The 14,357-nt window shown below is 48.3% G+C and overlaps 1 protein-coding gene across 4 annotated transcripts in view; it reads right to left on the bottom strand.

The window, feature by feature from the left end:
- The window catches only part of LOC139048620 (DNA excision repair protein ERCC-6-like), a 374,291-nt gene that overhangs the window by 263,309 nt on the left and 96,625 nt on the right, over positions 1-14,357 (bottom strand). For all 4 annotated transcript variants that reach the window (XM_070523067.1, XM_070523070.1, XM_070523068.1 and 1 more), the window contains exon 5: positions 10,391-10,810. In XM_070523067.1, the coding sequence (XP_070379168.1) occupies positions 10,391-10,810 (420 nt within the window). The remainder of the gene's footprint in view (positions 1-10,390; positions 10,811-14,357) is intronic.

The following is a 14,357-nucleotide window of genomic DNA, read 5'->3' as shown; positions in this document are numbered from 1 at the left end:
TCCAAAGTTCACAAGTGGAAGGTAGGACGTGTTGTCCGAAATGGCAACGACGGTGTGAGGAAAAGCGATGTTATTGTGACAGCAGGACATCCAGATTAGGAGACACGATGTAGTCACCGTCTGGTACTGGTGGAACGGGGGAGACACCTATGTAGGTAACGGCACGGTGAGAAAGGCGAACATGCCCTGTGGAACATAGCCGTATCGGAGCACTATCGGGAGGGTCAATAGCAGCAGGTAGAGCGAGTTGCACAACACCAGCAGAATAGTCTATCAAAGCGGAATGTGTAGACAGGAAGTCGAGGCCCAGGATGAGGTCGTGAGGGCAGTGCTCTAGTACATTATATAAAACAGAAGTATGATGTCCGCTGCCACTCATACGAGCCGGATGCATGCCAATAACGGTTGGTGTTCCACCGTCGGCGACTTGAACCACAGGCAAAGGGGCAGAAGTCAGGATTTTCTTGAGACGATTCCGAAGCTGAGCATTCATCACAGATACGTGCGCGCCAGTGTCAATCAGAGTCGTAACAGGTACACCATCCACATTCATGTTAATGAGGTTCCGATATGTGGGCAAGGTCAAAAGAGGATTTTTGGGTCAGGTCGGTTTGGCAGCATCACCTCCAGGTGCTGCCCCTTTTAGTTTTCTGGAAGGGTGCGCCGGAAGGAGCTAGGGGATGGTGATTGGCGAGATGGAGGTGATCGGGAGAAGCAGCGACGTGGCGAAGGAGAGCAGTGTCGCCAGAATTTGCTGGCTGCGTTTGCGGGGCGAACTGAGGAGCAGCATGAGGGTCGTGGGATGGGTGGTAGGACCAGGGGGTCGAATTCCACGAAGACCGGCAGTGACGTGAAATATGGCCGATAAGGCCATAAGTGAAGCATATAGGCCTGTCGTCTGGAGTACGCCATTCAGCCGCGGTGCGATACCGCGTTGGGGCATTCAGGTGGCGGGTGCATATGCCAGTGCTGTATGGAATGCAGTCAGGCCAATTAACTGAGCAGACGTTGGTCAAGCCAACGTTGGCCAATTCTTGGCGCACGACGGACTGTATGAATGAGATGGTCGCCTGGCAATTGTCGGGGCCATAGGTTGGGGTCGTGACAGGAGATGCGGCTTGTATTTCACATCGGATGACATGGAGGATGTCATCAGAGCGATTGGGTGTGGGCAGACTGCGGAGGTCTTCGCAGGTGGACGTAGCAGCCGTGTTGGGAAGGCGGGGAAATGGCTGGGCAATGCGGCGACTCTTGGCTTATTCAAACCACCGGCGTTCGGTAATGATGGCTTGCACAGTGGAAGAATTCTTGAAGACAAGGAGATGGGAGGCATCATCTGCTATGCCCTTAATGACATGTGCAACCTTATCAGGTTCGGACATCTTCAGATCCATTTTGCGGCACAGAGCGAGCACATCCTGGATGTACGTGAGATAGGAATCAGTGCACGTCTGGACACACGAAGCGAGGTCTTTTTGGGCGGCGCGCTGACGTCCAACAGGCTTGCCAAACAAATCTTTGAGTTTCTGTCTGCAAATGTCCCAGCTAGTAAGTTCCTCCTTGTGGGTCTGAAACCAGACACGTGCTGTGCCCACGAGGTAAAATATCAAATTAGCGAGCATGATGATCTGGTCCCAGTGGTTGCTGGTGCTCACCCACTCATATAGTTGAAGCCAATCTTCAACATCAGTGTCGTCGGTGCCAGAAATGTTCCTAGGTTGCGGGGTTGTGCTAGAATGACAGTGGGCGTGGGTGCCGACGGACCCAAAGCATCCTCGCCTTGAGCTGGCATTGTAGATGCAGCCAAGGAGCATCCGCTGCGTAAATCCATCTTGATAGATCCCCCACCTCCACCAAAAATGTTACGGGGTTAAAAACAGTCAGACATGTATTTACAGAATATTTACAATAATTATAGCAGCTGACATGATGGTTGACAGCGCGTGAAGACCAGAACACCGTCTTCTTCCGACGATAATTAAAACATCTTCGTCAGCGTGTGACAATATCTTCACTTCAAATGTCTTTCTCCACTTCGATAAAAAGTGGTTCAGGGCCCCTTTATTACAGTGGAACCCCGGTTATACGTCCCCCGGTTTTGCGATGACTCAAGTTTTACGACGGATCAGCGCAGTCCGGGCGAAGTCCCCATAGAAACAATGCATTAAAAACCCCGGTTATCCGACACAATTTTACGCCTGACCCACATTATACGACGACTCTCGCAAAGCGTGGGACGGAATGGCAGACGAAAGAAAAGTGCTGCTGGTCTCTTTCCTCACTCCGTCTCTCCACATGCGGAGCGTTTGACACCACTCAACCGGTTAGCTCCGGCGCAGCTTTCTCCCTTGCCTCGTCTCATCGTTCGTTTCTATTTACCCCACCAACGGCTGCCCACGACACCCGCTGTGCTGTAATAGCGCCTTTTCTTCTCCACAATCACTTTCTCCTTCTCTTTTCAGTGGCGTTGCCTCTTGTCGCGTTGGGGAAGCATTTCTTTCCTTCCAGCTTCCCAGCAGCAGATCGCCGACAAGGTAGCGTGGAGAGGCCTAGGTTTATCGCACATATTCTTCGTCATAATCCTAGCGACCAGCATTCAGCGGAGGTTTTGAGTATGTGGAGCAACGCGACGCTCGATGTCCCTAAAGAGGACAGTTCTGTTGCTCGGCCATAAGCTGAATATTATTGAGGAAGCAGAAAAGCGGCATAGAGTAACGAAAGTCAGCATTTCCCGGGACGTTAAGATACCCGAATCTTTGCTTAAGACGATCCTGGCAAACAAAGCTATGATATTGCGGAATGCGAACAAGTTCAGGCTCAAGTGGAAAGCGGCAAAAGGACAGCACGAGAAGTTGGAAAACGTTCTCATCAAGTGTCTTCATCAAGCAGAGCTCTGCGACCAACATTGAAGGCGCCATTCTAAAAGAAAAGGCAAACCTTGTGGCATTGCGTCTGGCCATCGACGACTTTCAGGCAAAGAACAATGGCTGGTTCACTTTAAAAAATGAAACAGGATTGTGTACAGCCGCCCCTGCGGAGAAAGCACTTCCATGGACGTTTCGACGGTGAACGAGTGGATGGAGTCACTGCCGGAGATGATTGCTGCATAAAAGCCCTGCGACATTTTCAATGCCGATAAGAGCAGTATTTTTTACCATATGCAGCCCAAGCAAACCCTTGCGTTTAAGGATGACAGCTGTCATGGTGGCAAGCATAGTAAAGAGCGTGTGACGGCACTATTCTGTGCTAACGAGGGCGGTTCTGAGAGGCTGCCCGTGCTCGTTGTTGGAAAGATTGCAAAGCCACGGTGCTTTAAGAATGTGACGCTGCCGTGCAGCGACAACTTCAACAAAAAGGAGTGGATGATGTCTGCGCTCTTCAGAAATTTTTTGCAGCAGCTGGATAACAAAATGGGTGATAAGGCAAGGAAAATATTGCTTTTCGTGGACACCACACCATGCCACCCACCCGATACGTCCAGCCTGAAGAACATAAAGGTTGTTTTTTTCCGGCCAACTGCACAAGCCGGCTATAGCCGCTGGATAAGTGCATTAAGCAAGGGTCTCACCATGACCTTCGCCGAGTACGTGGAGGCCGACCACAACGTTGCGATCTGCGGCAAAGTGTCACTGGATGACACCATCGAGGAGGCTTTGCCTAGTGCCGACACTGCTGCGACATCGGACAAGGACAACGAGGCTGCCACAGATGCCGTGCCTGTGCCTACCACGTTCCCCCGAGGTGCTAAGGCACATAGACGGCATCCGGAACTTCATCTGTTCACACAACGCCACAGAGGACCTTCTTTTGCACGTCACCCAACTCGAGTGAAAGCACTTGGTTCACGGATCAGAAGAGGTCCAAAAGAAACTTACTGACTTTTTAATAGTTCGCGCCGGTTGGCGGGAATCGCAGCAGTGGGCAGTGGAGTGCTGTAAAGGTTCGTTTGAATAAAGGATGATTGGTACCTGTACTGCAGCATTAATTCTTATCGCATTTCTTACCAAGCCCTGCAGAGTATGTTAGTAGCTTACATTGAAGTTTCTCGTAAATCCATAGCACGAAATAAGTAGTATTTTCATAGGCATAATTTATGTTCAAATTTTACGACGCCCGCATTTTACAAGGCTTTTTCGCGGTCCCAAGAAAGTCATATAATCGAGGTTCCACTGTGCTTAGTTTCTGACAGTGTTTCAAAATGCTTCAATTAACGGACGTAGAGATCGCAGCAGATGTAGCGGCCAAACGAAGACCCTGCCGAGGTTGATCCCACAAGTGCTGATATTGCACCGCTCCCGACTTCAAATGGAGCTGTAGCTGCTCTTGCCCTTCTACGCCACTACTACGGCGCAATAGAAGGCACCGGCCTATCGCACGTGGATCATTTAGAATATGTTGAGGACTCTGTGTTTAAGCATGCGGATGCCAATAAGAAGCAGGTTACACTGCTGCAGTACTTTCAGCCAAAGAAATAAATACTTTGTGTGAAGCTTCATGTGAGTATTTACTGTGCCACGATTGGGTCGCAATCGAGGATTGTTGTTTGGAGTACACGTTCGGTTGCGCGGTTGCGACTTCGTCCGGTGAACGAAGTCGGTGCTGCCTGTAGCAGAATTGCCCGCGCACTCACGGCTGACGAAGTTGGCACAGCCTAGGCCAATTGTGCGTAGCGCAACTGAACACGCACTCTGAAGGATCCCTGATCGCGCCATTGGTTCACTGATTGATTTGCATAAGGTTTTGAAGCTTTTTTATGTGATTTTATATATAGAATTATGGGTATATTGAACTATTTTGCGATCAACGCACTGTTCAATATATTGAGGTTCAACTGTATATTCTAACCTTATGTCTTAACACATTTTTTTTCTTCACGGCAACATGGTTTTAGGAAGCTTTCTCTTGGGAAATGCAACTAATTACTTTCCCTCTTGTCTTGTTATCGCATCGCGTCTGACATGTGTGCTATGCATGATAAGCTGAGGAGGCATAGTCCCACTTCTCTGTATATCGTCGCATGACCATCTGAGGGGCGTGGCCTCATTTTACTGTATAAAATACCTGCTCAATAAATCCCGGGCACTCCTGCTCTGGCAATCGTAAGCATGGGGCCATGCTGATACATGGTGTCAGAGGTTTCTAGCCCCTGCCCACATCCACTTGTCTGAAGGATAGCAGTCGTCGAGGTCATTGTTTGAAGGCTGCCAGCATGGATTTCATAAAGCCACCGGAGCCGCTGCGGTTTGAAGGTGACATAAGTAAGAACTGGGGCTGTTCAAGCAACGGTTTCAACTATTCTTGACTGCAATGGAACCATCGAGTAAGAAAAGAAGCATCGACAAAAACTGCGTTGCTACTGAGCGTTGCCGGAGAGGAAGCCATCGAGATCTACAACACCTTCAGCTTCACGGAAGATGAGTCAAAGGACGATTACAACGCAGTAATCAAAAAGTTCCACAAATACTTCGCTTCTCAAGTCAATGAGGTACATCAGCGCTACCTGTTCCGTAGCCGAATGCAAGAGCCCGGTGAGCCTTTTGAGCATTTCTTACGAGATCTGAAGACGAAAGCACGAGCGTGTAACTTTGGTGGGCTAGCAGAGTCAATGATCAAAGACCAAATTGTTTTTGGCACAAACGATGCCAAGGTTCGAGAAAAGTTTCTTTCTAAAAACCAGTTGACGCTGCAAAAGGCCGAAGAACAGTGCAAAGCAGCTTAAGTAGCAGCAGCGAACCAGGCAATTTTGATGCGAGAGCAAAAGCAAGTCGCGGCAATGCACAGGACGAGTCGTGCTTCGGAAGTAAAGCAGGGCAAAACTTACAAATGTCAAAGGTGTGCAAGGGTGCATGCACCACGAAAATGCCCAGCTTACGGACGAAGATGTCGTGATGTCGCATGCCAAGGGAAAAACCACTTTGCTATATGTTGCAAATCAAAACCGCAAGTAGGCGAGTTGCAAGGTAGTGAAGATGGTTTTCAAGTTCTTGATATCGGAAATAAGTCCAGCCGAGCAGGCTGGATGGTGAAAGCGAAGGTGGGAGGAAAACTGATTGATATTAAAATAGATACTGGATCACAGGCCAACCTGCTACCTTTAGCGCTGTATGCACAGATGAACCCGAAGCTACAGTTAAAGCCCTGCAGTGTGGTGTTATGATCCTACAGGGGAAGCGAAATCAAGCATTTGGGAACCGTAAGGCAAGAAGTGACGCTGCGCGACCGCACTTTCACTCGAGATTTTTTTATTGTCCACAAGGGAGCCCAAGCAATTCTCAGTCTGCAGACATGCGAGACCATGGAGCTAGTATCCCGACAAGTACACAGCGTGTCGCAAAGCAGCTCAGAAAAAATTGTGAATGAATTTCACCACCTTTTTTCTGGCATAGGCTGTATCCAGCGCCACTATCGCATGGTCCTGCGCGACGGAGCACTCCCAGTCATCCAGCCGGCGTGTCCAGTACCATTGGCCTTGAAAGAGCAGCTTCGACACGAGCTGGAGCGCATAGAGCGGGAAGGTATAACCACGAAGGTGACTGAGCCTACTGAATGGGTAAGCCCTCTTGTCACAGTGCGCAAGAAAAACGGTAAAATATGTGTGTGCATGGACCCGTGTAAAATAAATGAGGCCATTAAATGAGAACACTTCGAAATGCCTAGGCGAGAGGACATTGAATCTGAGCTCGCAGGAGCTAAAGTGTTCACTTGCCTAGATGCAAATTCCAGTTTCTACCAGATTTCGCTTCACGACGAAACGTCGAGAATCTGCTCTTTCGCCGATTGCCTTTCGGCATATCGTCAGCATCGGAAGTGTTCCAAAAGGCCTTAAACAACATTTTTGAGACTGTACCAGGAACAAAAGGATATGTCGATGACATATTGGTTTGGGGCTCATCAAGGCAAGACAAACGACTGAGGTTGGTGCTAAAGACTGCAGAAAAAGCAGGGCTAACATTCAACCCTGACAAATGCGTTGTTGGAGTCAATGAAATAGTGTTCTTAGGAGACGTAATTTCTGCAGAAGGAATAAGGCCGAGTTCCGCCCTCGTTCAGTCTATGCTCCAAATTCCAGAACCGTGTGACAAACAAGCCGCGCAGAGAATGCTCAGAGTTGTAAATTATTTCGGCAAGTTTATTCCAGCACTGGCAGAAAGTTTTTGTGCAGCATAATCGAGAAATACGCAGTGTTTGATTGGACACCGAATCATGCGAAAGAATGGCGTCAGATATGCCACACTTTAAATAGTAAACCGTTGCTGTCAGTGTTCGACCTAGCAAAAGAAACAAGACTCTCGTGTGACGCATCACGCAGTGGCATAGGCGCCGCACTCCTGCAGAGCCACAACGGCACTTGGAAACCGGTTGCGTATGGATCGAGAACACTTTCAGAAGCGGAAAAACGCTATTCGCAAATAGAAAAAGAAATGCTAGTCATTACATACAGCTGCGAAAAATTCGACCACTTTGTGTACAACCGAAAGGTCTTCATTGAGACCGATCATCGTCCTTTGATTGTTATCTGTAAGAAAGCAATCAGTGACATGTCACCCAGGCTACAACGTTTCTTTATGCGATTTCTCAGATATGGCTTAAACCTGCAATTGGTTCCAGGAAAACAGCTCGTGCTTGTGGACATGCTGTCTCGAGCACCCAGCAATTTCGACACAGATGCGGTTGGCACCGCTGACTTAGAAGTGCACGCCGTGAGTACGGTATCTTCACTCATCAGCGATGAAACATGGAAGCGCCTCGCAGCAGAAACAGCGAAGGATAGTTACCTCAAAGTGGTACTGCAAAACGAAATAATGAATGAGCCAATAGACGGTCCGTTGAAACCATTTTCATCTGAGCTATCTCATATTAAAGGTGTCCTATTCAAGGGGTGCAAGGTAGTAATTCCAAGCAGTATGAGGCGAGAGACTTTGCACAGGATTCACGAGGGTCATCTAAGAATTGGCAAATGTAAAGCTAGGGTTCGTCGTCTCGTCTTCTGGCCTGGCATGAACTCGGAAATCGAGGTGTTTGCTCAGAGGTGCGCTACATGTGAAAAGTATGCGTATAACCAGCCGAAGGTGTCACTTATGATGCGCCCCGTTCAGGATCAGCCTTGGTATTGCGTAGGAATCGACATATTCCACTACGGCGGCAAGTCCTACCTGTGTGTCTATGACGCCTTGTCTAACTTCCCAGGAGTAGAATACCTGAGAGACACTACAGCCAAGACCGCCATTGAAGCGACTAGTGCTATATTTGCCCGTTATGGCATTCCAATCGAGGTTCTTTCGGAGAATGGTCTCCAATTTTTTAGCAGAGAATTTGCCACGTTTTCGCGCACTTACGACTTCAAACACATTACCTCAAGACTGGGATTCCCATGTTCCAATGTGTTATCGGAAAAGGGGGTACAGGTGGTCAAAAAACTCCTAAAGAAAACGGCCGAAGCTAAACTGGATTTCTGGTTGGCACTTTTGGCTTACAGGACTTCTCCCTTGGAGTGTGGCCAGTCGCCAGCAGAGATCCTCCAAGGCCGCCAACTACGAACACTGCTGCCTGCCTTCGAAGCCCACGAAGTTGTCAAGAACCATCAGCTTCAAACCTCCGCGCAGCCACTAGCACCGCTCCACGAAGGCGATGTCATGCGAGTCCAGGCCGGCACGTGGGCCATGAAAGCACAGGTTCTGAAACTATCGACGTACCCCAGGTCGTACCATGTCATCACGCCGGAGGGGCAGTCCTTTCGGCGCAATCGCAAACACCTACTACCGACCGGGGAAACCTTTCAGCCTGACTTTATTCCCAACGGTAGTGACGCGGACCCACAGTGCTCGACATCTGCTCGTCACACCAACGACGCAGCGCCGAGTAATAGTGTTGTGACAGCTGCGGACATGTACCACATTGCGCCGCCAACGCCAGCCAGTGTTACGGCAATTGCAGACATCTCAGTGTAACCTTGGAATCATCGCTATACCAGATCTGTAAATAATTGCGCTGTTTATTTTGTTTTCTTTCTCGTAACAAAAGAGGATGTATCGTATCGCGTCTGACACGTGTGCTATGCATGATAAACTGAGGGGGCGCAGTCCCACTTCTCTGTATATCGTCACACGACCGTCTGAGGGGCGTTGCCCCAATTCGCTGTATAAAATACCTGCTCAATAAATCCTGGGCACTCGTGTTCTGGCAATCGCAAGCATGGGGCCATGCTGATACACTAACGACTTGTTTGCAGCTGCAGATAAGAAAATGATCATTAACTGTATATTTTTAGACTTTCTCACATAATCTCCTTCTTTTAAAAATGTCCAAACTAAAAATAGATCAGAACATTTTAGACAGGATAGTCTGCTTCTGTTCGAAATGTTCTCAATATGTGCATGCCAATGGCTTTGATTTTTCATCAGTGTCGGTTACCTCCGGAGTTCCCCAGACCGCTGCTATTAATTATATAAATTGATGATATGGCTGTTGGAATTAAATATTAAATTAAGTGTTGTGCTGATCATTGCATCCTACATAGGCAAATTATTGAACCTAATGGTGTTTTTGCTTTGCAAGGTCACATAAGCTCTCGTCTAAGGGTGATCAATTGTTAATGAGTCTTAGCATTACAATATGTAAAACAATGAGATTATTGCGCATTCTTAACTCAAGTCAGCCTCTCACTTACAACCTCAACAACACACAAAGCAGCTGTTTGCTTTTATATATACTTCGGGATACACATTACACAAGACCTATCACGGAATATGGCATGTATGTTGATTTTGTAATTAGGAATGCCAGCTGCACGCTTGGCTTTCTGCACCGAAACTTCTGTTCCGTCCATACCCATGTGAAACTTCTACTTCATGTATCCCTCGTGAGATAGAAGCCAGAGTATACCAGGTCTGTCAGGGATCCATCTAGTGCTACCTCATCGCATGCTCTAGAAAGTGTTAAAAACCGTGCCGGCCGTTTTGTTGTATCCAATTACTTCAGTGAAGTGAGCGCACCTTCTATAAAATCAATGCTTTGTCTTCTAGTCTGTTATTGCAATGCATGTGCTCTTGTTTGTGTTTGTATCATGAGATTTGTTTTACTAATCTCTTCCTTAAAGAACAGCTTCTTCTGGCTTCCACCTACGTTTCCTCTCACAGTGACCATGAATTCAAAGTAGGAGTTTCTGCATGCTGAACCAACCTTTTTTTCTAATTCCTTTATAGCTAGCACGAGCAACGAATGGAATAATACCCCTTCTTCTGTAGCTGCAATTACTGATGTTACTGCCTACAAGAAAACATGTTTGAAGACTTATGAGCATAAACAGATACCCACTCCTCTATGTAGAGCCTTATAGCATTTAAGAGTACCGAAATAAATAAGCAAGTAAACATGAGAATAGACACATTACCTTTTATGACAGGCAAGGGTTTGCAAGAATCATCATCATCGTCATCGCTGGCAAGGTATTCTTCATCGGGTCGATACTCATCATCATCGTCAGACTGCCCAGCATCCCCAGAGTCGCTCACTTCAGGATCCAGAAGGAATTCCTCATCCAGCAAGCTGTTGTACGAAGTCCGTGCAGGAGGAATTCCCCTGCGCACCACTGTACCCAGCTTCTCTTTCTTCTTCCTTTTCCGAGGCGGTGCCACCTGGCGCACCAACTCTGCACCCACACTGGTTGAGGGCAGCACAGAGTGGCCAGTGTGGGGAGCAGCAGCTGTGCCAAATGGTGTCATCTCACCGGTACGAATCAGCATTTCCTCTTTAGTCTCCTCTCGGCCAAGTGCCCCTTCGAAATAAAGCTTCGCACTGTTGCCAAGCTCCCCTGCATCACAACAAAACACATAACTGAAGCACCATCTCATTGAGTCATCTCTTCCTGAAGCAAGCGTCATCACCATTATTTGCTAGTGGCTCTGGCAACCTTTAGAGAATTTTGCTAAAGCAGTTACTCAACCTCAAATGATGCCAACCTTGGAACCCAATCTTCCCTTAACACAGATAGAAAAGCTCCCTAGGTTTCTGAAAGGTGGGGTTTGTTCAGCTTCTCAATATGTTTTCTGTAAAAATAAATTCTTGTTTGTCTTATAGGAGATTATTGCAAATTCTATAATTCAAGTTTTTTTCTGAGTATTCTTAAACTACTTAAATGTTGGTCACCGCACTAAGCTAAAAGTATTCTAAAATGAAGCGTAAGAAAATATGGTGAAGTCCAAGGACAGCGTAATCATCCTGAGATGCTTTCAGAAGATGAAGAAGGCTAGAGAAGCTGCGAAAGGACAACAAACACGATCACCTACTTGCCAAATCAACAGTGCATCTTCTTCACGTGGGTTCAAAATATGCTAGGCTTGCGCGAATATCCAATACGTTAAAATACTCAATTGAATAATATGCTATTCGATATTCACTCCGACTCGAATTTCAGTATTCGAAGTTTACAAAGTATTAGAAAAGAACGAATATAAGTATTTTGCTGCATATAACTGGCCCTCCCAATTACTCTACCATGCAAATTCTTTAAAAATATGCGTACCAGCAGAAATAACTGCATATAATGCCCAAACCTTTGTAATAAACAGTCTCCATTCACAGATACACGAATTGATTTAATTTTGGCCAGCGGCTCTGTTCCCACCTCTTCGGTGGTGAAGAACTTGGCCCTACAGGTCAGCGTGGCCCAGGCTGTCACGAAACTCACCTCTAGGTGACATTTGCACTGCTGTGAAGCCACACTTCAAGGCTAAATTGACATATAAACGCAGCACACTTTTAGTGCTCAATTTCACGGGCACTTGTTATACACACACCCAAATTCTCTACCTGCTCGATTGCCCAAACATAATATTCAAATATCATTCGAAGTTGTCGTATGGCTTACCAAGAGCTATGTGGCCGCTGTGAATAGACTTGATTTGACACAGCACTGAAAAATAACTTTGGCGACCGACACCCACCATAACGAAACTGTTTAGGCCTAGCAGCTAAGAGAGCTGTGGTGGATGGCAAACCGGTCGAGCAAAGTTTGCAGCTCATTGGTGATCGTGCACGTGGGGGGCTAGACTGAGAAGAGCATTGTGCAGAACTTCCACAACATGGAATAAACTGCTGGCACTGAGAACTCAAGGTCGCACTTCATAGCATCGTGACGATTCGTACGGGCGAATGCTCCTGCGGCCTCGGCCACCACAAAGACTGAAGCACAACAGTGAGCAAGAGCCTACAAAGAAACTTTCTCTGATGCTGTAGTTGTAAAAAAGGTTAAACTTGCTTCTCTTGCGTGAAAATATCTGACTAACAGCACTTTGAAAATACCGTATTTACTTGCATAATGATCGCACTTCCTTGTAAAAAAATTGATGCAAATTCAGGGGTGCGGTCATTACGCGGGTTAAATTTCCCGAAAAAAACAATTTTTCAACCCGCGTTAGCAGCGAGATGACAACAGGTCAACAAATAGGCAGAGCTGTCGTTGTATGTAGTGCGGAACACCCAAAAAAAAAAATGGCAGCCGGCGGAGCAAGCTGAACGCGCCGAACACAATATTTTTTTTTTCATGAGTATATTACATGCATTGAAACAGTTTCTTCCGTATCAGTAATGAATAATATCGTTAATATCGGTAAGTTTGCAGCAATAACGTAGCCATGTCCACTTTGAGGGGACAGAAACGGAGATGGGCACGCTTAGCTGCCAGTGACAGAAACACATGGCGGGCATGCTACGGAAACTGCGGCATTTGTCTTCGCTGCTGTCCTAATACGGCACGTTTCCGCTAAGGGTGGGCGAATATCTTAGCTGCATTACAAGCGTCGGCATATGAATAGGGTAGACTTCTAACATATTTTTATTTTTATTTATTTACAAATATATCAGTTAAACGTGTAGCACATATTAGTGTGTGGCGACACACACCGCGCATAGTTCTGCGCACCCTTCCATCTTATCATCTGGCCAAGCATACCACAGCTGCACGCTGGGTTGCATGGTCGATAAAGCATAGCGCCACCGCCATGTCACCCGAGGTATGCGTCACCGACGGTGGCTATAAGAACAGGCTGCCTGGCTGATAAAAGCCGCCTTCTACCACCCGCTACCGTGACGAACGTAGCGTTGGTATGCCCGTCCGCTGACATCGTTCACCGAATAAAGAAGCGTTACGTTTTTATGTTGGGATTCGTCCTTCGCTAGCCGCGACATCCCCACATCTGGTGACCCGGACAACGAACAACAACGCATCGCCATGGACGAACAAGACGCCCTTCAATGACAGCTGGAACTTCTCAACAGGCAGCTTCACGCGCAGCAAGAGGTGATCCAGAAGCAAGAGCAACAGCTTCAGCAACGGCACGACCAGCTCAATGGTTCCGTGCAGCAGCATCCTGCCGGCTCCGCCGAGGACGTCACAACGCCGGTAGATGGCATCCCGCACGCTGCCCCGCACGGCGTCTGGCGTCTCGCTGTCAAGCTTCCGCCGTTTTGGGCCGACTCGCCCGAGGTATGGTTCGCCCAAGTCAAGGCCCAGTTCTCCCTTGCGCACATCACACAAGACCGGACCCGCTACGATTACGTCGTCGCCCACCTCGATGCCCGCTACGCCAGCGAGGTCCGGGATATCCTTGCCAACCCACCAACGGCCAACCTTTACGAACACCTCAAGATGGAACTTATTCGCCGCCTGTCGCTCTCGGAAGACCAGAAGGTGCGACAACTTCAGTCCGCAGAATTAGCCGAGCGCAAGCCTTCGCAGCTCCTCCGCCACATGCGTGCTCTCGCGGGCAACATGGAAGTCCAGGATTCCTTCCTGCGAGCACTTTGGCTTCAACGACTTCCACCGCACGTCCAGGCAATTCTGCAGGCTCAGCTTACGCTACCTCTCGACCAACTCGCCAGCCTCGCTGATCGCGTCATCGAGGTCTTTTTGCCGCCGTTGTCGCCCACCGTCCAGGCTGTCGCTGCACCGCTGAACACCATAGAGCTTGCGCGGCGTATCGACGATATCAGCCGACAGCTCAGCTCCATTCAACGACGCCTGGACCAACACTTGCCGAAGCGCCACTCGCAAAGCCGTGGCCAGAACCCTACCGCGTCGCAGCTGCCTGGTGACAACGACCGGTGTTACTATCATAGACGCTTCGGGGACAGAGCACGGCAATGTCGACCACCCTGCTCCGCTAGAAATCAGGGAAACGCCGACGGCAGCTCGTAGCCACGGCTGCGAGCTGCCAACCTGGAGGCCGTCGCATCTTCGTCACCGACCAAATTACAAAGCAGCGGTGCCTTGTCGACAGCGGTTCCGACATTTGCTGCTACCCGCGAGCCCACCTTCAAGGTCCCCGCCCTTCTACGTCTTTCGAGCTCAGCGCGGCAAA

This window comes from Dermacentor albipictus, chromosome 8 (assembly GCF_038994185.2).
Source record: "Dermacentor albipictus isolate Rhodes 1998 colony chromosome 8, USDA_Dalb.pri_finalv2, whole genome shotgun sequence".
In the NCBI taxonomy this organism is placed as follows: domain Eukaryota; kingdom Metazoa; phylum Arthropoda; class Arachnida; order Ixodida; family Ixodidae; genus Dermacentor; species Dermacentor albipictus.
This window is presented reverse-complemented; position numbering and strand designations above follow the sequence as displayed.